This window comes from Nannobrachium achirus (assembly GCF_963921795.1).
Source record: "Nannobrachium achirus genome assembly, chromosome: 18".
Taxonomy (NCBI): domain Eukaryota; kingdom Metazoa; phylum Chordata; class Actinopteri; order Myctophiformes; family Myctophidae; genus Nannobrachium; species Nannobrachium achirus.
Window position 1 is genome coordinate 45,376,328 of NC_137825.1, and position 27,785 is coordinate 45,404,112.

Sequence of the window (27,785 nt, forward strand, 5' to 3'; positions counted from 1 at the left end):
GAAGTCTTTGGTCATTCAGTGTGTACACAGTATGAGCGCAGTGTAGTAGGCAACATCAGGGTTCTGGTCCACTCTATGGGCCCAAATCATAGCTGTTCCATGAATTCAGTTTCCCCTCCCTGAGCTCCTCCCAGGTTGAGCACCTCCCTCACTCTCATAATCTTCTCTCTGTGTGGTCCAAGTACTGTATGTCCCCACTTTGGTTGCTGTAGTAAGCTGGGCATGCGGTACACTTGCTGTTGTTTATCGCTAGTGGCCACACGGTCTCACACATTGCGGCTTTTATGGTTTACAACAGCCTCAAAAATAAATGTCCTTTATAATCAGGGTAAAATTAGAATTTCTTAATTTATTTAAAGTTTGGGCAGCTGTTTACAAACCACAATACTTTTGTGACAGGATGGAATCTTATTTCAAAACTATACAAGCTTATTAATCAAATATTAAGAAAACATGTAGGTTTGTGTGTAGGTTTTGGAATCCATTTTGACGGACCATGTCTGGGCGTCTCCATTAAAAAAAAAGAAAAAATGAACAAGTGATGTCACTTACATGACATCATGACAACAGTTAACCAACTCATACCAGGCAATGTATGTACAAGGCAACAAATCAAATTAAGTACATGTACAGTGGAATTCTGATTTTACATTTAATTACAATTTGTATAGGTTAAATAAAAATCTAAAAAAAAGGATGTGAAAAGCTTCAAATTTTTCTCTTTTCTTTTTACAATGCAATTATTGCATTACACTGATGCTGTCATAATACCCTTTGATGCTGACAGTTTTTAGTGTGGTTAAAACAGTCCATGTGTTCCTCCTCTGCTCTTCCAGTCATCTTTCTGAGTCTCTGTCGTCCAGAGAGATCTCTGGAATGGCTGTCAGTCCAAAAAGAATATATTGTTGAACTGTGTTGCACAAAGCCTCTTAACCTCCTCTGTATGGGGGGGGAGAGACAGAAGGGCAGCAATGGTTAGACGTGAGATTATGTATTGGGACAGATGTATTGTGGTGGTAGTGGCACGCAAGTCCACGTTGCTAGATGGATGTCATCTGGTTCATTTTCATTCATGTCTACGTACACTACAGTATGTTGTAATGCAATTACTTGCCACCATATCCCACCATGCTGTATTCAACCGTAATTCAGTCCAGTTGGCATGTTTGTCCCACTGAAGTAAGATGATTTATTTACTTATTTATTTTATCTCTGCTACTGTAATCCCCCTCTTTGATGTGCTTTAAAAAATAACGTATTCCTATCTCTGTGCCATTATCTTAGACCTGTGCCTTCTCAGAAGAAAAGACCAGTTTGTCTCTGCCACTGAAAACCACTGAACAAAGCAAAAGCAAGGCGAGTCGTTCATGTTAGTCGTACCGTTTACTTCAATCAGATTGGCATTCTTCTGGTTCAGGATGACGTACAATTCTCTCTGGTCTGACTTCTTGCCAACTACCCAGTAGTCTGTCATAGCTTTTACAATAATTTCTTCATCTTCATCAACTCTGGGCAGGGATAATAAAAAGTAAAAATAAGTTATCTACATCTTTATACACATATATAAACACAAACATATCTCTCTGTATATACAGTATATACAAACACACACCCTTTATTGGTAGGATTCTCTTTCATACAAAAAGTTACCTGTACATTACTTTTATTGAATCCAACAGGCAAATTAAAAATATCACCTGGCAAAGTCACAATTAATGTCTCCCAAGATCTTCATGAGGTCAGGATGAACAGAGGTGAGCGACACGTTGGCTGTTTTCCTCATGTGGATGGTGCTCTTCTCTGCCAAGTTCATGTGGTTGAAGTAGATGAACTTGAACTGGGGCTCCTTGTCTGGCCTAGGTGGACACAGAAACAAAAGAATATAGTGTTAGCTATGATTTAAATATATAATATCATATTATGTTTATTTAATATACTATATTGGCAGTAATACTCTGGAATGATGAGACAATAGGGAAGAGGCATGATCCATTTATTGATGACTCAATGTCTATTAAAATATGCCTGCCATTGACGGCATGGACACTCTGTACACTACAGTTATGTGGATTGAGACTAATCTCTCTTCTCTCTCTCTGCCTCATGGATATATTGCCGCATACACACATCCGTCTTTCCTGGGGCAACTTTTGTCATTCCAAACACCCAAGTAAAAAAGATTAAGAAAACAAACGTAGCTGTAACTGATAAGTGTGTAGGAGAAAGTGAGAGCATAAAGGCCTCTACAGACAAAGCCGTCTTGTCCTGACTAACTGCGACTACATCGGGAGATCAAATTGGGTGATAGTGGGTGATGTCTCATGTTATATGTTGCTCCAAACACACTACAGCTGACAATCAGCTGATGGCACTGTTCTGCACATTCTGAAACAAAATCTGCACCTGTGTGAAAAGTAACACAATCTACAATTAATGAATGAATAACCTAGATTATAGCCTACCCTACCCCATGCAAAAAATTGTTTTGACGATAATGAAAGCAGCTCTTGGAGTTGTTCAACACACACTTTTACAAGCCAGTTATGTTCCTGTAACACGAGTTTGACTGTGGAAGCCAAGAAAGAGAAAAAAATAATTTGAATAGTCTACCAGTCATAATTCGAGAGGGGCTTGTTTGCTCAGAAGCCCTATACTTGTGAGGACAAATGTCCTCGAAGCCCTAGCCTGCAACAAAGGTGCTGTGTACCGTTGTCCTTGTCCAGTGTTCTATCCCTAGCAATGTGCACATTATTTTGTGATGATTTTAGGGCACAGATGCCAATCGATGGCCCGACAATGGCTTGGTGTGTACCGGATGTGTGTAAGGGTATGACTGTGCATGTATGTGGCAGAGGAACTGGCTACTCGTGTATGAGTGTATGAATGTGTTAATCAGTATCCTGGTTGTATTGTAAATGTGCCACTGTGTGTGTGACAGCGGGTAGACACATTAAACTCAAGCATCCCTCCTGTGTGTGTGACAGTGGGTAGACACATTAAACTCAAGCGTCCCTCCTGTGTGTGTGACAGTGGGTAGACACATTAAACTCAAGCATCCCTCCTGTATCGCCCATCTGAGTTGACTCGACAGTTCCGGCGGCCTTGGTCAGAGGACACGGGCTGGGTGCCAGCAGTGGACTTTTTGGGCCAGCATTACTTATTCACTCTATTCTTCACTCGGATGACTAAAAAGAGGCTCGTCAAACTGTCCAAGCCAAGGAGTCCAGAGTCTTGGGTTACTGGTCAGCGCTTATCTCCAGTTTATCTGTAGGGTTAGCGGAGTACCGTCCAGCGTGCCAGGCTCCCAAGTAACACTGGCCACAACGCTTGTGTTACCCCACAAGTAGTGCGCCTGGGACAATATCCGATGGAGTAACAAGAGTCTCGTCTGACGCTGTCGGCCCTATGTGGGTCAATTCAAAAAGGGATTGAATGCGTGGCGCTGTCAATTGACACTGTCTGTTGGGCATAATCACAGAGGAGGAAGTGCTTAATTGAGATAATAAAAAGAATGATAGTGAGTCTGTCACTGAGTACTATTGGAATATGACACAAAACACTGTCGAGAAAATAAATAAAAACATTTAGATTGTAAAAAGACTACATTGTATTAGGCTACTTAAGCCAGGTATAGGGTTAGGGCTGAGGTCCAACCTGTGCCGTGGGATGATTTGGGGATGAAGAAAACAAATATTTATTAGCATTTATTACGTATCTGTATTGCAGTCAATTCCAGGCCACTCCGTTGCCACTATCTCTCCCTACCACTAGTCTGTAGCCTTTTGCTCCAGCAGCTTGTTGTCTGTACTTAAGAAAGCAATAGACGGCAATTAACCACACACTGTGCGCAACTCGTCAACCCTCAATGTCCGGGGCCTCAACGAGGTGCTTACTGTTGATGTTAACATGCAAGGCTTGTGTAACAAACGTGTCACAGAATACTACAACATTATTCATGCCTTTCAAATTAAAACAGGTCAGGGGGAGATGCAACCGGAGAAACCCATCTAATTGCCCCTATGCGGTATGTGGATGTGTATTAGGTGTTAGTGGCGTAACAGTACAGTATGTTCGGTTCAGTATGGCTGTATACTGTACCGAAAGAGTGGAGGAAAAAAAGGGTTCCCACATCTTAAGCAAGCACGCTTTACACATTCCTTTTCTGCAGGGGGTTGGGTAAGATACATTTATTTTTTCATCTCAACATCCTTAAAATCACTTTACAAGACAGGCAAGCAGCCATGAGTCTCGCAGACAAATAAGTGAGCGCACCTTACACAGCATGCACACTGCATGGAGTGCATGCACAGGGTGCTAGAAAGACAGCACGCTTTAGCCCTAAATCTTGTCAAGTACTCATGTTGCCAACTGAGAAGGAAGACCTAGGATACTACTGTTATAATTAACGTCTCCTGTTTGGGAGCACTTTGGTTTCTCTGTGAGTAATTGATGATTGGATGCATCTTCAAATGCGTTTGATTTGCGCTAGTCAACAGTCAGATAGTAATCACGCCTATAGTTTTCCTTTTATTCAGACTCAGTCTCTCCAGCCCTTTAGTAAACAGAAAATACATGTTCAGTGATCAGGAGAGAGAACTCATACAGGACACGACACAGGGGAAGTGAAAAACAACAAACTGAGCAGACAAAATTGGAATTCAAAAACTGAAGCTGATAAATCATAGTTCTACTGATTATCGGGAGGGAGGGAGGGACAGTGAGGGAGAGAGCCTATTTCACCCGCACAATACCCCGGCCGATACCATTTACAGGAACCTGAAGGTGCTGATCGGCGTGTCGCACGCGACAAGTCGGCGTGTAATATAGCGTGTAATAACTCCAAAAACAAAGGACAATCTGATAAACGCCAAGCTTTAAATGTAAATGAATACAAAATACTAATACTAATATTTTATCCAATAAGAGCTCCAACTAGAGATCTTCTGGCTCTTCTGCCTTCTCGTGAGCCATTGTTTGGCCACATCCTCCTACACACAAACACATCACACTGACACCATGTCGCATAGCGACACGTTTTCAGTGCTATAACACCAACAACGTGAGCATTTTGATGTACTTGTGATGAGACAGAGTCCTGACCAGGGGTGAGATGCCGTGGGCTCGGTTGGGCTCGGCGAGCCCAGACTTATTTAGCTGCACGCGCGCCTAGCCGCCTCACGTGCAAACACGCACACGTCACAAATTTAGAGGGGCACCACTTCTAAAATCCATATCACACCACTGGTCCTGACACTGTTACAGTATGTGGGATTACATTTCTGATTCAGTGGTGGATTGTCCACTTACCCTGATATCCTGCGATTGATGTTGAACTGCTCGCAGATGTCAGATGCCAGCAAGGTGAGCTGTGGCCCCACAAGTCCATCTAGCTCCTCACAGAACTCCCTCGTCAGCTCCACCGAAGCTAGAGAGAGAGGGGGAGGTTGAGATTAGAGGCAAGGAAAGAGTAACAAGTGGGACAAGAAGGAAAGAGCTAGGTGGGAGAGAAACATATGGGTTTTGTGGGATTATGTGTTTTGTATTTTATCAAGTAGAAAATCTCAAAATAGGGCCCTGTGTCGACGTTTATGATATTGAGTTACATTTGATAACGTCTGTGTTTGGAGAAAACAAATATGAATTCTTACTCTTTGGATAAATTTGTACTTTTTCCACTGCCAGTAGATGGTTCAAACCGCAATGGCCTAAATCTATAATAATTTGACTGGTTACTGGCATTAATTCCCACTCACATGGAAGGCCAATGAAAATGTGATTACTTACCGCTGATCATAAAACAAACCGCAGCACTCATTGCCTGAAAAGGAGCAGATTGAACGCAGTTTTAAAGACCGGGGAAGTGTACAGGCTTCATACAGCACAGTATGACATTAAAGACTTAAGACATTAAAGAATTTGGCCTGAAATAGTCAAATGCGTTAGATGATATCAAAGTTGAGTATCTCATTAAGCATCCACAAAAGAGAGAGAGAGAGCAAGAGAGAGACAAACACAGGTTAATTCAAAGTCAGAAGGAGCTTCAGCTCCTAGAGCAGAGGTTCTGTTTGGGTGGGATAACGGACATGACTTTTTATGATTGGTTTGCCGACTTTATTGCTTAGTAAATATGTGAGCATAACCACACACAGCCAAAACTGAAATGACAATAGTCTACCGTTATTTCAAAAACTAAAGAAAGAAAGAAACTAATTTCTAATACTATGCAAGACCCCAAATTACGCAGTTAGAAGGCTATTTTAGACTTTGTTTTAGTGTCTTTAATACTTTCTAGTGGCATTAATACAACGAGGGACACACTTGATAATTTTAATGCTCTGGCATTTTAATAATCCCCTTCCAAAAGAAATAAAATCCTTATCATTAGACAGAGCAGTGAGGCCCTTCAGCGTAATTCTATTCTTGGTGAACAACAGGTCAACTACCTATTCCATGTTTTAACCCATTTAGGCCTAGAATTATTTAATTCTTTAGCTATAGAAAAATAGCAGATCTACAAGTTCACAGCTATTTTTGAAAAAGTTGTGAAAATGTGTGCAAATCTTTGAACATAAATTATGTATTTTTAAAGCGAACGCTTGTATCACAATTTTGCTTCTGGGGGGTCCCTGGAACTAAATATTTTGAGATGGGGGTCCGTGGCCAAATACATGTCATTTTGGGGGTCCTTCACATGAAAAGGTTTGAGAACCGCTGACACAGTAGTCTCTCAAGAACAGACCAACTGAGCTCCAGTTAAGTGAAAAGGACCTTTTCTTTGACGATAGCTTGCCAGATTGCTGACATAGAAACATAGGTTTTTCAAAAAAAATCTTAGAAGGATTCAAAAGACAGACATAGAATCGGGTCAACTTTTTAATTTTCATGATTTTTCAAAAATAGCAGATCTACAAGATCGCAGCGCGGCACTCGGTGCCGCGCTGTGAGCTTGTATATCTTCTATTTTTTGCGACCGTAGGTCGCACTTACTACAGAAAGCTCCACCAGGTGTCCGTGCGTCAGTCCGTCACACGTCACACGTCAGTCCGTCACACGTCACACTTTTGCCCTGCTCATATCTCCGCAACCGTTGCCCCGATCCATGCCAGATTTTGCACACACACTCCTTACCTGCCAAACTAAAACCTCCAAGGACCCCCGGAGCTCCAGGGACCCCCAGGTCCCTGGGGGACCCCCAGATGTAAAAAATTTCCAAATGTGCAAAAATGACCAAATGACCACCCCAACGGGGCTGCTCACGGGGAATTCCCGGGGACCACCGACTCCTTGTGCTCCAGAACGGATGCAAAAGTGGTGGCGCCCCCAGTGGAGGACCCCCTGCCACTGCAGCGCACATAAAATGCCGTAACTTGGGCAAGGAGCGACCGGGAGAGCCGGGGCCGGTACCTATTCGTCCGCCTCGGCGGCGCGGAGACCCCACCCCTCATTTGTCACATGGCCCTCTTCTAGCGCCACCTTCAGGCCGATTTTTGAAAGCACATTTTTGGACACTGCTCCTCCAATTTTTGCCCTAAAATCACGCAAATCGCTACACAGTATGTCTACACTCATGTCATCAACATGGATCCGTCCACATTTTTTGGGGACACTGCTCCCTACTCTTTGTGTATACATGTGACCTACGGTCGCTTATCTCCCGATTAGGGAGTCTTACTGGTCAATAGTTAAAGCATAAAATAATAATACAATATATTATATACAGTGTACCCTGTTCTAAATGGGTTAAAGCATTAAGAAATAAAGCCCCTGGATGAATCAAGAGATTAAACCAACTATGGCCAGGCTGCTACAAACACGAGCGGGGGGGCTTAGCTCGTCGTTAGTCACGCACAAATGTGTCACCTTATAAACGATCAGATGCAGTTCCTCGTAGCTGTCCTCCGTGTTGACAAATATTCGGGGGAATCTGAATTTGGCCTCGGGATCTTTGAGGTTGGATGGCCCTGTGAGAAACCTGGAAAGAAAAAGAAGAAGAAAGAGAGAAAGCGAGAGATAAACTGGTGTGACTTGATGAAAAAAAAAAAAAAAAACACAGACACCTTACTCCAAAAAAAACGGGCAGGCATCAGATGAGATTAAACATTTAAAACATTGACTGAGAGCTAGACCCGCATTACACAACCTGTACTTAGAACATTTTATCCAACTAATTTGAACTGTCATGGAAATAGATTACTGCTCTCCTCATGGACGTCCAACAGATGAGAGCCGTAAGCCCAGCACAAATAGCCAGACAACTATTCCACAAACTCCGAGTGCTGTATAGAGACTGGAAGTCTGGAACTACACCTCCCAAAAGCTGGCATTTCCGTTCCCGAAAATGTATTTTAGAATTTTTGTAATTCCATTTCTGCTAAGCAGCAAGCTATATATATTATCGCCGTTGTCGGGTGTAAACCTTGTATGCCCAAACCGTTCGTTTTTATCATTAAAAAATTAAAACTAGTGAAAACAGCCACGGCCTTGTCTGATGAAGCAGGGCTTTACTAACAAATTTGAAACTTGGAGATACGAGGTTTCTGCCCGACAGTGACGATATGCTTAGATGGTTTTGATTTATATTAGGATACATTTGCGCGACTCTAAAGACGAAGCGGAAGTGGGGAGGAGGCTTCACATCCGCTTTATCGCTTGCTCATGATCAGAGCTTCCATGCTCCAGACTGCATGACGGAGGAAGCATTTGAAAATTGTGGGAGGCAACCGTCCGGCCAAGCGAGACTACATGTCAATCCGTACTTGCTGCATGCACTTCCCTATAATTTGCTGCATCACAGCTACAGTATTCTCTACACAGTGGATACATTAACACTGGGGATTTGACAGTGTATCCTAATTGCCCTTCTGTTATCTTGTTACAGCTGTGCAGGCAGGATCCCTGCACAGGATCTAGGTCAGCAGAAGTCAACTTGCGTCCTCTGACCACCAAAAGAGCTCCAATTTCCCTTTAGTCATGGGTCACATAACACATGATTACAAATGTGATGGGATAGCCTGAACTTGGACGTAGGGCTGTCACGATCGTGACATTTTACTTGCTGACAATTAATTGTCATTTAAATGATTGTGATTAACGACTGCATTGTGTTTTGGTATTGAGCATAGTAAAAGAATTACATTTCTATTTGAGCTTAACAGTAATTGCACAGGGCAGATATGACAAATAACTTAGATATACAAAGAAATAACTACATAATTATACAGTAGATATTTTAGCTATGTCCAAAATATAAAAAATCATAATTGGTATGGTGACTTTATACATCGTCACATACTTGTGTCCTTAAATGACAGTTTCATCACTTTACCCAAATACAGCTCAAGTGGAGTTAAGAGGGTTTTGTATTTTATTCCATTTCTTTCCCCAGTCTGAATTCTAATCAATGATCAATGATGAAAAAACAACCATCTCCAAAGTTGGAGTTAGGTGGCTTAATCAGATGCTTTATTATAATATATATATGCATTCAAGGCACCTCGCAAACACAGGATAGGATGAAATTTCAGGCTGATCTTTTAAAACACAGTTTTGGACACTGCTCCTACAGATCTTGCCCTAGAATCACGCAAATCGGTACACAGTATGTCTACATTTATCTCATCAATATGAATCTGTCCCATATAGCGCCACAAAATCACGCTGCGACCTGGCGGTCGCTTATCTCCCGATTAGGGAGTCTTACTGGTAATATATATATGCATTCAAGGCACCTCGCAAACACAGGATAGGATGAAATACAACATGAAAAAAGACAATAACCATGGATTTTGCCAATGCGAATGAAGCATCACGATTCAGCCGTCTATTGTATCCGATGCACACCGAATCAACCGGTGCAGTCGCATCGGCGCATGTTTATATTGAATCACTGATTGTTCAATCATCTTCTTATGTGTAACCCCGATGTGCTTTAGATAGAACAGATAGAACACTTTGTACCAAAATATGACTGCCTAGGCCAAACCACACAATGACTTCAGTAAAAGGTGATACACCATGCATTTAAAAGGTATTTATGTCATATTGTTTATGTGTCAAAAAACGTTTTTCAAAAGGTTTGAGGCTAAATTACCACTCCTGAATAGAAAGCTTCTCTCATTTTTGAATGGCTCTCAGAGCATTTTCAGCTGCAGTACCACCTTTGGCCTGAACTGCGCCACCCCCCCAAAATCTGGACAGCCTGTTTTGAGAACCCGTGGGATGCTTTTAACTTCTGCCTTCCCAAAACCAGAGAAAGACACAACGGTCAGAAATGGGACTTTGTGAGGATAGAAGGTGCTAGTGGGACCCCAAAAAAAGGTTTTAAAATAGGAAAAGTGACATTTCATGGTGTATCTATCACCTTTAATACTGCATATGTCTGTGCTAATCAAAAAGGCAGTTATTTTTCAGATGCCCCTAATTAGGAAGCTGGAGGTTAGGTAGTTGTGCTTGGATAGCTTCTGGGGCAATCTGGCCAGCCATCGTCTGGGGAGACACAGCGTTCAAAGAGGCTTACCTTCCATAGTGCAACAGATTCCCTGCCACCTCAGGCCTGAGAGGAGAGTCCCTGCCTGCCAGCTGGGACAGGAAGAGAGAGGGAGAGAGAAAAGACAGACAGACCCCATTACATTAAAAATGTGAGAGGTAAACATTCAGAATGTTATTACACTCCAAAAACACATCATGCACACTCACTACTGCTACTGTACATCATAGACTTGGAGGTACAACTATGACATTTTGAAACCATTTCAGGCCATTTAATAACAAGTTGTGGATCTAGAGCAGTTTGGTATGTAAAGAATTAGCGACATCACAGTAGAGTAGAGGAACGCCATGCAGTGGAGTGGCTTTCTAGAGGTCAGAAAGAGAGAGAGCAGTGGATCTCTCCTCTTCTTTTGTGTTCAATACATTCTCTCGCCCCTCTATCCAAACAGCTTTTCCTTCACAATTTACTTCATCCAGAGCGATTTACAATAAGCAAGGCAATACGTCAACATCAATACATTGAATGCATCTATTCAGTAAAAGAAACATGATTAAAAACAAAGGAAAATGAAAACATGTAAAAATGCTATCTAAATGACATACATGATCATTGAGGGTAGGCAAGTGCTACGATAAGTGCTATGGGCTACGGTGGAGTCTGAGGAGGGGTGGCCTCAGGCCACGGCGGAAGCTAGGGAGTGAGTCTGCTGCTCTAAGTGTAATGGGGAGTTTATTCACTCAAAGTCCTTTCCTACGTTTATCCACCTCTTTATACACGCCCCAACACCACACCATTTCTCCTTTTTAACCATTTGACACGTCTTTCTCCCCTCGTCCCTCAATTCGACTCACCTCTGGTTCAGAGTGCCTGGGAAACAACGAAGTGGTCAGATACTTGTACAGGATCCTCATGTCGTCCTGTTCTAGTCCGCTCCTGCAGTCACAAACACACAGTTTAACCACTTAAGCCCTATATAATTTGGTGTACGGTGAGTTGTTACCAATGACAAGCCCAAAATAGAGAGAACAGGTTGAAAGTGGTTAAGCACAACTTTAAACACCTCGACACATTCAGGTCAATGAATGAAGACAAAAATGTTCATTATTAACACACTGAGTGCCTTTGATTAAACAATGATTTAATCGCCGAGTGCCACGGTATTTTATTGATTCTTCCTTATTTCAGAAGATCAAAGTAATCGGAGTAAATGTAATTTCGAGTATTTCCGGAATTTTTGAGCGATAGTATTTTCTTTCAGTCAGAACAATGACAATTCACTGTTTGTCAAATCCCGCCCCATTCTGCTCTGTTAGTTACTAAGTGGTACAAAATACACAGGGCAGATTGTTTTTATAGTGGCAGTGAATGGGGGGAGGGGGTATTTTCATTGCCTCATTATTGCTATTTAAAGTACCAAAGGAAAAACATCTAGGTGATATTAATAAAAAGGGAAGACAAAGGTACAGTAGTTACATTGCAAAACAGGAGGTTTCCCCCGAAAATATATGTTTTAATTTGTTAGTTTAATCCCAGTGGGACAGAAACACCAGGGCAGATTGTTTTTACATTGGAAATGAATGGGGAAAAAAGATTTTTCATAGCCTCATTATTGCTATTTAAAGTACCAAAAGAGAAACATCTACTTGATATTAATAAAAAGGGAAGACCAAAGTACAGTAGTTACATTGCAAAACAGGGGTTTGCCCCCAAAAATACATGTTTTAATTAGTTTAATCCTCTGAAAAAATCGGAGGAGAGATACAGAGAGAGAAAGCGCAGTGCATCTTGGGTAGGAAGTTGTGGAGTTATAGGCTGGCTGTCAACATAAAATGTATTTTAATTGTAATTCTGCACATTTAAAATATATGTACCCAATCGAAACTCTTAGTTACATTGATATTGTTCATGTGAACTAGTTTGTTGATGATTATTCATTATAATGAGCGAAATCGCTATCACCTCGCGGTGCCGTACTGCACGCTCGCCGTGCTCCGCAGTGCGCACCGTGGTGAAAGACTGAAGCAACATTCTCCCACTGCACAACTCCACCCCCGATAGCAAAAAGTGAATGATTCTTTCTGGTTGGCCAGTCAGGGAGTCTCAGGGACCAATCAGAAGGCTGACAAACGGTGAATTGCGGCCATCAGTGCTTTTGTAACGGCCAGTAGAGAAGGGCTTGTTTGAAACATGAACGTGATCTGGATTAAGATTACGAGATAAACCCACTTTTGTGAAGTTCATAACACTGGCCTGTATGGAAAACCGGAATTCCTGATCACGTTATCTCCCATTGCATTCTGGGAATTGGAGTGTTTCTCTTCAGCCGCGGCTGCCCCAGACAGTAAATTACAGTTTAATATAAACCCTTAACAAATGCGTCGAACGCAGTTTGGCGTGTGTGCGTTTGGCGTGTGCGTGTGTCGTCAGCACCCACTGTGTTAATAATATAAAACATAAAGGAGCAAGATACATGCACATATGTCTGGGTGCTATGAGAACCAGATGTGCAGTAGATATGATGATACTTTGATTAATAATGACTGGCACGTTATCAAGTGTGCCGTCTAAGACTGACCACTGTGGCTGGTGAGAACAAGGCATAGCAATGCGAGTAAAGCAGTTAAAAGCATGTGATTCCTTAATAAAAAACTTTAAGTGAAAAAAAAAAAGGCAGTTAAAATCAAGAAACCAAAATAATTGATGTACAGTAGCTCCCCATGCATCCCTCAAAGGCTTACAGTATAATGAAGGGTCACGCTAAGGCAGTGAAAGCTGCTCTCTGGTCAATTCATTAGCAATCACATAATCCCTCCATGTCAAGCTGGTCGGCTGACAGTGCAATTAAAACGGCAAGTGAGATATCAGAATGCATATATCCCACAAAGAGGATTACTGGTTATTTGGGCCCGCCTCTGTCCCGCCCAGCCTGTGGTAATGGGATTGGAAATGGCAACAATGCCAGCCGCACACTAAAGAGAGTGGGGAGGTGATCTAAAAATAGTATAACGTCTTTGTCGGGCGGAAACCTCATATGTCCAAAACTGTTTTCAGGCTTCAAATTCAAATGTAGCAGATCTATAAGCTCAAAATGTGGCGGCTACTATTTTTTATTTTTTTGCGATGCTGCAGCATGATCAAGTACCGTAGGGCGTTAATTTATTAAAAAACACAACAAGTTAGAATATGGAGCGTTTCTGCGTGACAGCAACGATCCTACCGGATCGAAAGGCGATGCACTCTCCCGAGTAGTTTCTTACGTTCTTTTATTCATAGGTTTAAGGCCTAGGCCGACGTGCCGAAACACGTCCCGTTTCTCTAGATAGAGCTGCTGTACAAACCTATGAATAAAAGAATGTTAAACTACACAGGAGAGTATGGATAATCCTTTCATTGTACGACAGCGACGATAAGCAGCCCGATTGGTCAGTTGGGGGTTAGATAGAAATAGCAATGTACCAGATCAGTGTTGTTTTTGACGGCAAATTTTTATTTAGTTTTAGTCATAGTCTTTTGAGTAAAATGTCATAATTTAGTCACCTGAAAAGTTTTAGTTTTAGTCTAATTTTAGTCGACTAAATATCATGAGATTTTAGTTGACTAAATCTACAGTTGATTTAGTCAACTAAAATGTATTTTGGCAGACCTTGATGGCATCGTAATGACTGATTTTACACTTGTTGCATGCTGAAAATAGCCGATCTATAAGCTCACAACGCGTCGCAGCGCGACGCATTGTGAGTTTGTAGATCAGCTATTTTCAGCAAGCAACACCTGAGAGCAACCAAACATAAAATTACTTTCTCCTCCACTAGTCCCTCCCTAACGTTTTAGTCTAGTTTTTTTGTTGACGAAATTGTCAATATATTTAGTCTTAGTTTTAGTCATCACAGCTTAGTTTTTATTTAGTTTTCGTCAGTGAAAAAAACGCAGTCGACACAGATTTTTCGTCATAGTTTTAGTCGACGAAATCAACACTGTACCAGATGAGTTGGTCGTTGTAGAGGAAGGCTGTGTATTTGACCAGGCTGAGGCTCTCCTCCACTCTGTTCACAAAGGACTGGATCTTCAGGTACGTCATCTTGTCCAGCGGGAAAAAGCTGATTCCCCCAAACACGTCCAGCAGGTCACATGACTGTAGGTGCAGTGTCTGGAGGTACTGGTCACAGACACATGTATATTACAAGCACGTGCATGAAATAACAGGGCACCACACACACACACACGATGTGCATGCACGCGCCAGCGCGCACACATTAAGACACAGAAACACGAGATGGAAAAGAGAAGGGTTCATTTACCCACATTATTAGTGCTCGCTTACAATGCAATAAAAACAGGTGGAATGGCGGCTGGGTTGGGGTTGGGCGCTCTACAAATGCCCAAGTCACCCAAGGACAAGAACGGAGGTTCTGACATTCGACCTCTGCCATGTACACCGCCAGCTCTCACTTTTTTTTTTTCTCTCATCTGCGTCTTTGAGTTACATTCTGGAAGAGGGGAAGCCCACGAAAGCTTAAGAGGCACCAGAGGGTGTCCTCTTCATTACACGTTAATTATTCACGCTCGTTAATAATCTCAACGGGTGCGCCTTAAAGCCGTGTCCTTGCATGGAGGCGTGTGGCTAGCACAACGCCAACAGGCCTAATGAATGTCTGCGTTTATCAAGAATCATTAGGCTATGGCGGCCGGCAGTCTGGCGTGTCTGCCAACACAGGATGATGTGAGAACTTTCCCCCAAATGTGTCCTGTGTCACCTGTCAACGCCTGTTTACACTGAATACAAGGAGAGCAGCTAGTGTTTATCTGACTGCCAATCAAATGAAAGTGCCCCAGCGCATCATGAAGCAGACATTTAGTATGAGGCAGTAACAGTTAGGCATGATTGACCAGTGGTGGAAAGAAGTATACTTTAAGTACCAAAAGTAGAAAGTACTCATTATGCAGAATCATGTCCCATTTCACTTTTCAAATGTATACAAATCTTTTGAAAATCTACAAGCTTATTTTATGAAGATCAACAAGCTCACAATGCGTCGCATAGTGATGCATTGTGAGCTTGTAGATCACCTATTTTCAAATGAAAATGCATATAGGGTGAGGGTCGAAGTGGTTAATGTATGATTTGTAGTAAAAATTAAAATCTAGAAAGTTAGTAACTAAAGTTTTCAAATAATTGTAGTGGGGTAAAAGTACAATATTTGCTTTGAGATGTACTGTAGTGGAGTAGAAGTAAAAGTACAGAAAATTGGAAATACTCCAGTCAAGTAAAAAATCAAACCCAAGTTTGAAGTGAGCGGTGGTGTGTGTGTGTGTGTGTGTGTGTGTGTGTGTGTGTGTGTGTTGCTCACCCAGGTGTGTGTGTGTGTGTGTGTGTGCCCCCCCCTCCCTGTGTGTGTGTGTGTGTGTGTGTGTGTGTGTGTGTGTGTGTGTGTGTGTGTGTGTGTGTGTGTGTGTGTGTTGCAGTTGATTTTCAGGCTAGACGCAACAGCACCCTCTTTGGTCAACCAATGGCACTCCAGGCTACAGACCCACAGACAGACATACATACATACATACATACACTGATACACACATGGCCGTGCGTGCGTGCGTGCGTGCGTGCGTGCATGCGTGCGTGCGTGCGTGCGCGAGCGTGTTTGTTGCAATTGATGCTCAGGCTAGACTCAGCATCAGGCTACAGACACATACGCGGATACACACTCCTGCATACACCTCAGGCTACAGACATACACACACGGCCATTCTAAGGAGCGGCGTCACCACCGCTCAAAAATAAACATTGTACTTAAAGGGATGGGGAAACCCCGCCTCTTTGTTTGTTTTATAAGACTTAGAATATGAAAAGAAAACTAAAATGTAGGCGTGGTTATCTGCTGTTGTGGGGGGAGCGGGCAGAGTAATGCGTGCATATATCGTTGTGTTCTGAAAGTGTAGCCACAGAGAGAAGCTCTCTGCACTTGTTGCCTTTGCATTTCGGAAACAAATTTTAAAACCAGCCATTAGGAGGTGTAAAAAGTATAAAGATTCTGCAACTCCATGTTCTATAACCAGTAATAATGTGCAAGTATTTTACAAACAAGCTGTCTGAGCTTTTATCCATGGCTAACTTTCTCCAGCATTGGACTGTTTACCGGAGCAGAATGGACGATAGCGCTGTTGGTTATACTGTATTTCCTGACTGTGTAGTGTGTGTGACAAGTGTTTGTGTGTGGTGACAGTGCATGCACACACACACACACACAACGTCCACATGCACGAAAAATAGCCGTGACGCTTTCGCGATGCGTTGTGAGCTTGTAGATCATCTATTTTTTACATTTGCGAGTACATTTTGAATCCTGGACGTTTACTTGTAACAGAGTGTTTCTACATCGCAGTATTAATATACTTCCAACATGTAACAAGTGTTACTTTCCACCACTGAGTCGAACAGCAACAGCCCTACCCCACGGTCGAGACAGCAGCTGCATAGCGTTCTCTGCCACAGCATGTAAACACACGGTGGTTATTCGGCTCGGAAAGAGTGAACGACCATTGAAAATACTAATATGATAAAACACCAAATACGAAGAAACTACCCTAAAATCTAAAGAACTATATGACTTGTGAGTTGTGACTTGACTTGTGTTGTGAGAGAGAACCAGGAAACACAGGCACCACAGTGTAACTGTGGGCGGTCTGTTGACAGGAGTCCCTGGCTCTGCTCTCTGGCTGAAAGTAGCATACAGTGAAACCACGCCCCCCCCCTTGATACGACTCTATATAAAACAAACGTTAATATTAATTAGATATGCCTACGCCACGTCACAGAAATAAAACAGAATGAGCTAATATTTAATGAGTGGCGCCAAAGATTTATTTTCTACACAGAAACTGGAAGTTCACAGAAATAACTACAGAGACAGCAGAAAGCTCTGAAACCACAAGCATATGGGCCAATTGAAACATATCATCGCTCCCTATCACAAGTGACTCATTGATATAATATATATTTATAGAAAAAGTGATTTTGTGTGTATAGTACTGGAGTATAGTACTGGAGTACATGTATATGACATGAGTTCTATTCCTCTACCTGGCAAGAGAAAATATGTATGAGTCAGTGTGGTGATTAGATGCGTTTCATCTTCTTACCCTGTAGAAGAACTTTTCAAGCTTCTGGATGAGAAGCTCCACTCCGCCTGCCTCCATCGCTCTGCTGAATGTGCCATTGAAGAGCTACGGCATTAACAACAACAACATCGTTAATATTTTACATACACAATACAGAAGCTTCAGCTATTGCTTGCCGTTGTGCCACTGAGGGTCAATGCCAATCAGAAAATGTGTCTTGTAGGGCATTCACCAAATATTCGAATATTCGAATATCAAAGTCAGTATTCAACGTTGTTCACCGAAGTCGAATATTCGCTTATTTTTATTTGAATTTGTGAGTAAGCGTATGCCATTGGGGTTTGTTCAGGGGATCAGCCCTAGAATAGCTCTGGTAACACAATACAATGGTTCGACGGTGTCTAAAGACACATTTCCACTAGGCTTTTGAGCACGACACGGCAAAGAACAGGTTCTGCTGGTGTTTCCACCTCAGCCTGGTCCGGTTGTAACCGCACTGAATCTTGCTGATCAGCATGGAAGTGAATACCAGGCTGGCCCGGTCAGTCTGTTAACCAAGTAAAACTGTTTGAAGAAGTGCGCACACGACTCCAACTCGTTTCAACAATACTAAGCTTCTTACCGGGTGCACGGTCGGGAAACGTAACTTTACAAGAACAGACTTTATAAGAAAGAGAACACCAGCACTCACGGAATAGTCCTTAAAGGCTCTTTCTTATTTTATATTAAGGTCGGCAAGGTATGCTGCAAAGCAGCCAGCAACAACCAAGTAAAACTGGCCTGCTGTCAAAGTATTTGAAATCAAACTGGTGCTTACCTTGTACATACTGTAGCATTGCCTTAAAACTGCACCATATACTGTGTCCTGTGGACGCAAGAGAGTACAGTAAGGCGATGCATGGACAGCATTCCCCCAATAAGAAATAAGAAAACAAAAGTCACTTACAAGAATCTCTTCTTCTTGATATTCTACTGTAGGAGGTTTCCCATCTTTGTTTGGTTTCTCTACCATTGGGTTTCGCACAACCTGAAAATGCAATTAGAAAAACAGAACCCTTATGTCTACAATGTCTTAACAAACAAACCATACTGTATGCATTGCCAAGTAAGGACAGTGAGTGTTTTATTTTGTACCATGACTACCCAGAAACTGTCCTCTGGCTCGAAGAAGAATTGCCGGTTCTTCTGTGTATGTAGAGACTTAGCTGGTGTTGTCGGACAAAATGTCCTGAAACAGACACAAAAAAAGATTTGAAGAGAAAACATCACACATGGGCATATCTCCTTGTATGGGCCGTTCTGTCTGTGACATCATGTCGGTCTCACCGCTGTGATGTTTGTCTCATGCTCATATGGACATAGGGACCTACACGCAACGCCAGGTGTAGGAACGGTTAGCAGTAGCACCGCTCAAAATAGAAGACTATGTATTAGTACCAGTAAGATTCCCTAATCGGGAGATAAGCGACCGTTGGTCGCTTATCTCCACAAATAGGCCAAAAGTTTGTTTTACCAATTATCAAGACATACGGGCAGTTGACAGTTTGCCATGGTTACTCATTGAAGTTGAATCTCCATATATGGAGATAACCTACGCATCACACTAAGTCTGACCTCACCAGCCCATATTTGGGCATGAGCAACTTATGTCTCCATATATGGAGATATGATGACATCACACAGTCCTCAGCCGATGATGTGGCGTGATGTCATACAATACACAAACGAGCCCTACAGTATAAAGGGGCAATTCTTGCCAGGAAAGAAGCATTTCTTCGACTCAGACCTTATCGCCAGGGTTGGCTTATAGCAGCTGTCGGTAGATAATGCCGGTCTTATATAAGGGTCATTTGTGTACGGTGTGATTTGCCATGGTTACTCATTGAAGTTGAATCTCCATATATGGAGATAACCTACGCATCACACTAAGTCTGACCTCACCAGCCCATATTTGGGCATGAGCAACTTATGTCTCCATATATGGAGATATGATGACATCACACAGTCCTCAGCCGATGATGTGGCGTGATGTCATACAATACACAAACGAGCCCTACAGTATAAAGGGGCAATTCTTGCCAGGAAAGAAGCATTTCTTCGACTCAGACCTTATCGCCAGGGTTGGCTTATAGCAGCTGTCGGTAGGACCATATATGGATTCTGTTAGTGTGGATCTCCTAACAGGGCATCATCTGGGATACAATCCCTTTTATGCCCATATATGGAGATCCCTAACATAATCCCTTTCATGCCCATATATGGAGATCCCTAACAGAATCCCTTTTATGCCCATATATGGAGATCCCTAACAGCATCCCTTTTATGCCCATATATGGAGATCACTAACAGCTAACAGAATCCCTTTTATGCCCATATATGGAGATCCCTAACAGAATCCCTTTTATGCCCATATATGGAGATCCCTAACAGAATCCCTTTTATGCCCATATATGGAGATCCCTAACAGAATCCCTTTTATGCCCAGTTGGTTGCTAGGGTAAAAAAACATGGTTGCTATGGTAAACAGTTGGTTGCTAGGGTAAACAGTTGGTTGCTAGGGTAAAACCATGGTTGCTAAGGTGGTTGCTAACGTACACTAACAGACCAGCAACAACAGACTGTTGCCACAGCAACGTACACAAAGGTTTGTGTACACATGTGGTGTGATGTCATACTGAAGATATATGACATCACACCGTACACAAACAAAGGTGTGACGTGTGACGTTTGACGGACGGACGGCCGGTGGAGGTTTTCATTGCGACCGTAAGGTCGCAGTTTAGTATCCACCGGCCGTCGGTCGGTCGGTCGGTCGGTCGGTCGGTCGGTCGGTCGGTCACACGTCACACCTTTGCCCTGCTCATATCTCCGCATCAGTATGACATCACACCACATGTGTACACAAACCTTTGTGTACGTTGCTGTGGCAACAGTCTGTTGTTGCTGGTCTGTTAGTGTACGTTAGCAACCACCTTAGCAACCCCCTTTATACTGTAGGGCTCGTTTGTGTATTGTATGACATCACGCCACATCATCGGCTGAGGACTGTGTGATGTCATCATATCTCCATATATGGAGACATAAGTTGCTCATGCCCAAATATGGGCTGGTGAGGTCAGACTTAGTGTGATGCGTAGGTTATCTCCATATATGGAGATTCAACTTCAATGAGTATATAAGACCGGCATTATCTACCGACAGCTGCTATAAGCCAACCCTGGCGATAAGGTCTGAGTCGAAGAAATGCTTCTTTCCTGGCAAGAATTGCCCCTTTATACTGTAGGGCTCGTTTGTGTATTGTATGACATCACGCCACATCATCGGCTGAGGACTGTGTGAATGTGATGTCATCATATCTCCATATATGGAGACATAAGTTGCTCATGCCCAAATATGGGCTGGTGAGGTCAGACTTAGTGTGATGCGTAGGTTATCTCCATATATGGAGATTCAACTTCAATGAGTAACCATGGCAAACTGTCAACTGCCCGTATGTCTTGATAATTGGTAAAACAAACTTTTGGCCTATTTGTGGAGATAAGCGACCAACGGTCGCTTATCTCCCGATTAGGGAGTCTTACTGGTAGTAAACTGCTCCCTGACGGTCGCAACTAGAGGCCTTTTATGCCCATATATGGAGATCTCTGTGGTCATTAGAATACCGGTATGCCCATATATGGGCTTGCAGCCTTTTGTTCCCAAAAGCTGAGCCGACTGCTTTGTTTGCGCCTGATGCCATGAAAACACATTGAGGTTAGACAACACTCTCCTTGTTTGGACGTAGCTGCATTGGGAACTCCTTATCACTATATGAAAACCGGCACATCTTGTCCGTGTATCCGCGTATCTCTGTAGGTCACGACCGACACTGTGGTTCCCCTGACACATCACTGTGACATCACAGGTCTATGGGTTTGTCGCTCTGACATCACTGTGATGTCAGGGGAACCACTCTTAACAGAATGGGTTTGCCGCTCTGACATCACGCTCTGGCTTCACTGTGATGTCACACTAACAGAATCCCTTTTATGCCCATATCTAACAGGATTTCATATGGGAATGCCCATGCTGTATATGGAGGCCACATACCACACTAACAGAATCCATATATGGCCAAGACAACATATCTGTGTGGCTTGTTCTACAGACAGGGATCTCCATGTATGGGCATAAAATGAAGGGTATGATGTCAGATGTCATAGACATCATAGGACTTTCACATAACGAATAACTGAGCAAGCATGTTTGGACTCTCACAACATATCTCCATATACAGTACATGGATCTCCATATATGGGTACCAGGGGTCTCCATATATGGGTAACTGGTCCGATATACATCACTGGCCAGATGGCAAAGAATTGGCCCGATCTCGCCCTGAGGCGTCTTACTAGTATGGTTATGGCTGAGTCTTAGTGACATGAGCGTGACGTCACAGCCAGGTCCACCTTAAAATGTACAGTATCTCTCACAAAACACCTGGAACATTAATGAACAATTAATTATGTTTGTGTTCAAAATAGCTTGACCTTTAAGTCAGAGTTAACTTTTACTCTTACTCCTATAGCATGCTCACAAGCATGCTTGTGAGCATGTAGATCGGCTATTTTCACAATTTCTGCCTCTAATATTTGACAATAACCAAAGAAAATGCATAGCTATTTTTTTCCAGGACCTTCCAGGACCCTTGATCAATTCCAAAACTTTTCCAGTACTGGAAAAATATTTTTCTAATTTCAAAATATTTCCAGGAATTTCATGACCGTGGGAACCCTGAGATAAAATACCAAAAAAAACAAAACAAGTCAAGAACAGAGAGATCTCTACCTGGTAAACTGTACAATGGCTTCACAGAGGCCCACATTCCGGATCTTCTCATTTTTCTCCACCTCACTGGGGTAGTAGAACAGGATCTTCTTCTCCTCCTAAAAAAACAAAGACACTATCCATCACAGGAGTGCTGCTCAACGAACAGTATCAGCAAATACTGACTTTGATAAACAATGCCATGGAGACGGATCAAGCATACGGTGGTGACACTATGACGTATATCTGACTAAATACCTCGACACCCACAGCCACAATACTAGAGAGAACGTAAACAACCATCTGGTAACAACCACCCATAAAACAAACATGGGTAAATTCTCCATCTACAGCACTGCCACCCTGACCCAAGTGTGGAATTACCTGACCCCATTTCTTAAAAATGTAGTTCACTGGCTTCCTTTAAAACTGTCCTGAAAATTCACCTTTCAGGAGGCCAAAGAGGGAGGTTAAGTTATCACTTCTCCCTTAGACAGGCAATATTTATATTTCTGTCTAATAAAATATTCAAATCAATCAAAACACTATGACGTGTTACAACAAACAAGACACTGTCTAGAGCACAGGTTCCCAAACTTTTTTGTCTCAGGGCACCCCATAAATATTTTTTTTAGTCCGAGGCACCCCTACATTATAATTTTCACTCCCAGCACCTTATATTTATAGCATATCGTCGTTGTCGGGTGGAAACCTTGTACGTCCAAAATGTATTTATCATCTATAAAATGTACTAAACTAGTGAAAACAGCAGATCTACAAGCACACAACGCCTTGCATCGCGAGGCGTTGTGTAGATCGGCTGTTTTCACTAGTTTTGTGCGACAGTCTTGTATGATGAAGCAGGACTTTGCTCTACCAAAAGACGTACACATTTGAAACTTGGAGATACGAGGTTTCTGCCCGAAAGTGACGATATTTTAGTGATTATGTTGCGAGGAAAACGTTGAGATAACAGCCATTTTGGTTAGAACTGACTGAAAATAACTTTGTACTTCAAGTTTAAAATGATACTAATATTTTTTCAAGTGTCCAAATAAATTCCAAATATTATCAAATTATCTCGTGGCACCCCTGGACTGCCGTCGCGGCACCCCAGGGTGCCTCGTCACCCACTTTGAAAACCCCTGGTCTAGAGGCAGGACTCACCTCTCCTTCCCGTGGCCCAAATGAAGGGTTGTAAATGAAGAAATTGAGCAGAGATGGAGTGTACTGTTTCTCTTGCATTCCTGAGGCCATTCTTGGACTGACAGACAGACACAGACAGAGGGGAGAAGACAACTTGATGAACATACAGTACATAGGTATAGCGATCTTAAAACCTTCATGCTTGATGCTTTCATTTGACTTGATCCGATACCTGATCATCAGCATTAGTGTGACTTGTGTCTGGACTTCCTCTGTTCCAAGGAGAGCTTGGTTAGCATGCCGTGTACCTGCAGAAAAAAAACAGATCACATAAATTATACTGTGGCAAAATGTAAAGGTGAGAATGACAAACGTCTTGTTCATCTCTACAGTATACTAGTCTATACAAGAGTAGTCTCTCGATTACAGACTTCCGCATTGCTGCAAAGGGAAAAGAGCGACCGAACTTTTCCTTGACGATGGCTAGCCAGATTGATACAAGAGAGAATAAAGTTGGGAATTGCAACATATATTGGGTGCCAAATTACTATTAGACAGGTCTGCAAGTAACAAGTAGAGGTGCAACAGGTAATCAAATAATTAATTAATTTAATCAATTATAAATCAAATCTATAATTAATAATTTAATAAAATAATCGATTCATAATCTATCCCTATTACGGGATCCTCATTATAGTCGAAGATTTTCAAAGACTTTCAAAAATGCAGAAGATTGTAAGCTCACATTGCATCACTTCACCTAAAGACAAATTAATCAAACAAATCAAGAACACTATTACGAAATATGACAAACACAGAGACAGGGGAGAGAGTAAGAGAGACCGATGCACACAGCAAAGCATGTGCAACAAAGACTAACAGGCAGCCAATGCTTTGATTTTATGATTGGTGAAATATGACCTCTCCTTCTGGTTTGGGTCATTTTATATTCATTGTAACTAACATAGTGTTTTGGGGGAGAGCAGACATACAGTAAGAGCATTACGGTAGTCCAGAGTACATGTGATGAAAGCGTGCCGTGCATTAGTCTCTCAGTGTTGGCTCGAGAGAGAAACACAGTGAGTGAGGATCAAAGTTCAAATCAGACTTGAGATTAACAACTAGCCGCAAGCAACTCTTAGATGCTATATGTTTAATATCTTGAGTTGCAATTAGGCCTGTCACGATATGACATTTTACATGGCGATTAATTGTCACTCAAATAATTGGCGATTAACGATTTAATTGTGTTTTTGTCGTTGATAATTACATTTCTGTTTGGCTTTTAGGCAGTTTGAAGTTGGACATGGTAGATATGACACATAACCTAAATATACAAAGAAATTACTGACATATTTGACAACTTACTACTTAAAAAATAACTTTGCTAGTGGAAATAGCCGATCTACAAGCGCACAACCAGTCGCGATGCGACGCGTTGTGAGCTTGTAGATCTGCTATTTCCACTATTTCGGACATTTATCAACATTCACGATTATGACAATTATGACAAAATAATTGCGATAATGTCAGATAATCACGATTAGACGATTATGTAATAATTGTGACAGCCCTAGTTGCAATACCAAACTTCCAAACTCGAACACTTAGAAATATTGTCACCTGCACAGAATCTATTGACAGAAAAGTAGCTCATGACATGTCTGTGGTGGATTTTTATGAAACACAAACATTGCAGGGATAAAGAGGATAATTCAAGCTTTCCGTACAGCTGCAATGTTGTTGGGTTTAACATTGTTTAATACAATCAGATAGGACTTTTCTGTTTGGATGTCAAGGGTTGGTATTGCAACTCTAGATTCCAGATATCGAAAATAGAATCTAAGTGGCCAAGTTAAATGCCAAAGATAGTTGTTTAGCCAGTTTCTCTCTGGGCCTTGGCACCAATAATAACCAGTACTTGGGTCAGCTGAGTCATCCATGCCTTTAACATCAAATACAGTTACAGGGCTTTGTGTCATCAGAAGACACAGTAACATAACGTTGTGTATCATCAGCATAGCTGTGTAAATTGATGTCGTGCCTCCTGGGGATTCACAAGGGGCAGCAGATCACTGTAACGATAAGTGTTACAACAAGCCAAACCCCAAGACTGCCTTCAGTACAGTGGTGCAAAGAACATTTACTTAAAGGCCTGCTGACACGCCCCGAAATTATAATAGTATGATACAGTAGGTCACGTGGTCTCTCTGAAAACGGTCTGAAATAGTCTGAAACTCATGTCACAGTGCAGTGATGTCATTACGTGCGCATCCCGCATCAAAAACTCATTCAAGTCACCCAGGGAGTCAGGGACTCATTCATGTCATGGTCCTGGGGTCCCGGAGATGCGCCTCCATTGGAGTCAGTTAACACATCTGGTGCCAACCCCGAGTTTCCCGAGTTTGGGCCGTTTTTGAAAAAAAAAAAAAAAAAAAAAAATCAAAAAAAAAAATTTCAAATTTTTTTTTTTGGACCTCCAGAAATGTATTAGGCATGATCGCGATCGCGAAATTGCATGTTTAACCCCCATACCAACCCATTCTTTCAAACATGGCAGCCATGTTTGTTTACATCTGAAGAAAACATAATGGCCCATAAATCATGAATGCCTGAACGGATTTCCAAGCGGATTTTTTTGTTTGAAAGCTGTGAACAGCATCTACACACGTGGTGCATCATCTAGGCATGGGCGTGCGCTTTTTACACAATTGCACAATTACATGGAAGTCTATGGTAACCATGGCAACGCGAGACATTGAAGAGAAAAAATCATTGCAACATAAGTGTTAAAATAATTTACCGCGTCGCGGTAAAAGAAAAAAAAATCCACAGACACCACCATTGTTCATGGGTGAAAGCATCCTACTTTACCCTACGTTAACACAAATAAAATCCACGTAGAAAGTCTTAAACAGGCGATAGAAACATCAATGTTTTGATTCCACCGACGTCCGACGCAATTTTGTGCGCGTAAACTTTATATTGAGGACTCATAAAACTTTTCTGGGACCCATTTGAATGACCACCTGTGGGTCCCGGGACCCATTACATTGAAAACCTAGTAACATCACTGCAGTGTAATCTGCCCCTCGCCCCCCAACAACAGCTGACCTGTACATAAGTAGTCTGAGTACAGTCAATTAATTTGATTGGCTTATAATTGAAAACGGTCTGAAATTGTCTGAAACTCATGTCACAGTGTAATCTGCCCCTCGCCCCCCAACAGCTGACCTGTACATAAGTAGTTTGAGTACAGTCAATTAATTTGATTGGCTTATAATTTGCGCATTCTCACAATGACATCATAACATATTAACTAATATTTTAAGATTACTTTTTAAAGTGACAGTACCCCTTTGGATGACAGACCTACTTTAAGTATTTTCAATTTTCAGTACTTTTACTTCTACTCCACTACATTTCAGAGGAAACTGGTCATTTTACTCCTCTACAATTATATGAAAACATTAGTTACTAGTTTTGCAGATTTTACAACATAAAGACCTTTTGAAAATAGCCGATCTACAAGCTCACAATGCGTCGCAACCCATTGTGAGCTTGCAGATCTGCCATTTTCAAAAGATTTGTGTATACATTTTGAAACTCGAAATGGGACATTCTGCATAACGAGTACTTTTGGTACTTTAAGTACATTTTGATGCCAATACATAAGTGCTTTTCACTCAAGTACATTTTGAATTTTTTCAAAATGTAATTTTACTTGTAAAAGAGTATTTCTACATTGCAGTATTGATACCTTGGGTCACACATTTGAGTATTGAGTACTTTTCCCTCCACTGCTTCAGTATAACAACAACTCCGGCCTAGAACGGGGTTGCAAACTTGGCATAGTTCATCTTTTGTTTTTTTCACCCGCTATTTGAAATCCTAACGACAAAGAAATCTATTGTAGCCCGTTAGCAAAGCAGTGAGCACAACAGCAAGTAGCAATTAGCCAACGTTAGGTGCTCAATTTGTGTGTGTGTAGCCAGAGCGATGTGTAGCTATTCAGTTAGCTGTGACACCAGCAACTGATTCAATTGAGTACAGCTCACTGAAACACACTTTATAAATGACAGCGCAACACGGCTGTAATACTCACCTTACAGTGCGTACATTTGGAAGCATTCGGAATGTTCGGGGTCGTAGTTTCTGCCAAGATAACTGTGAAAGTTGCAGTAAAATGAGCTTTAGGAAGGGAGACGCCGCTTACTTCCTGGTGCAGCTT

General features: G+C 42.0%; 1 protein-coding gene across 1 annotated transcript; it reads right to left on the minus strand.

Moving 5' to 3' along the window:
• Nucleotides 1–404: 404 nt before the first annotated feature.
• Nucleotides 405–27,783, minus strand: ccz1 (CCZ1 homolog, vacuolar protein trafficking and biogenesis associated). The gene is made up of 17 exons (XM_080747026.1): nucleotides 27,660–27,783; nucleotides 23,787–23,862; nucleotides 23,576–23,672; nucleotides 22,430–22,527; nucleotides 18,737–18,830; nucleotides 18,549–18,629; nucleotides 18,420–18,467; nucleotides 17,624–17,707; nucleotides 14,470–14,645; nucleotides 11,341–11,422; nucleotides 10,517–10,578; nucleotides 7,861–7,972; nucleotides 5,785–5,818; nucleotides 5,308–5,425; nucleotides 1,698–1,856; nucleotides 1,381–1,508; nucleotides 405–939 (listed from the first exon to the last, which is right to left on the minus strand). Exons 2-17 carry the CDS (start codon nucleotides 23,798–23,800, stop codon nucleotides 884–886), a joined length of 1,443 nt encoding a protein of 480 aa, XP_080603152.1. The 5' UTR covers nucleotides 23,801–23,862; nucleotides 27,660–27,783; the 3' UTR covers nucleotides 405–883.
• Between the last annotated feature and the right edge of the window lie 2 nt (nucleotides 27,784–27,785).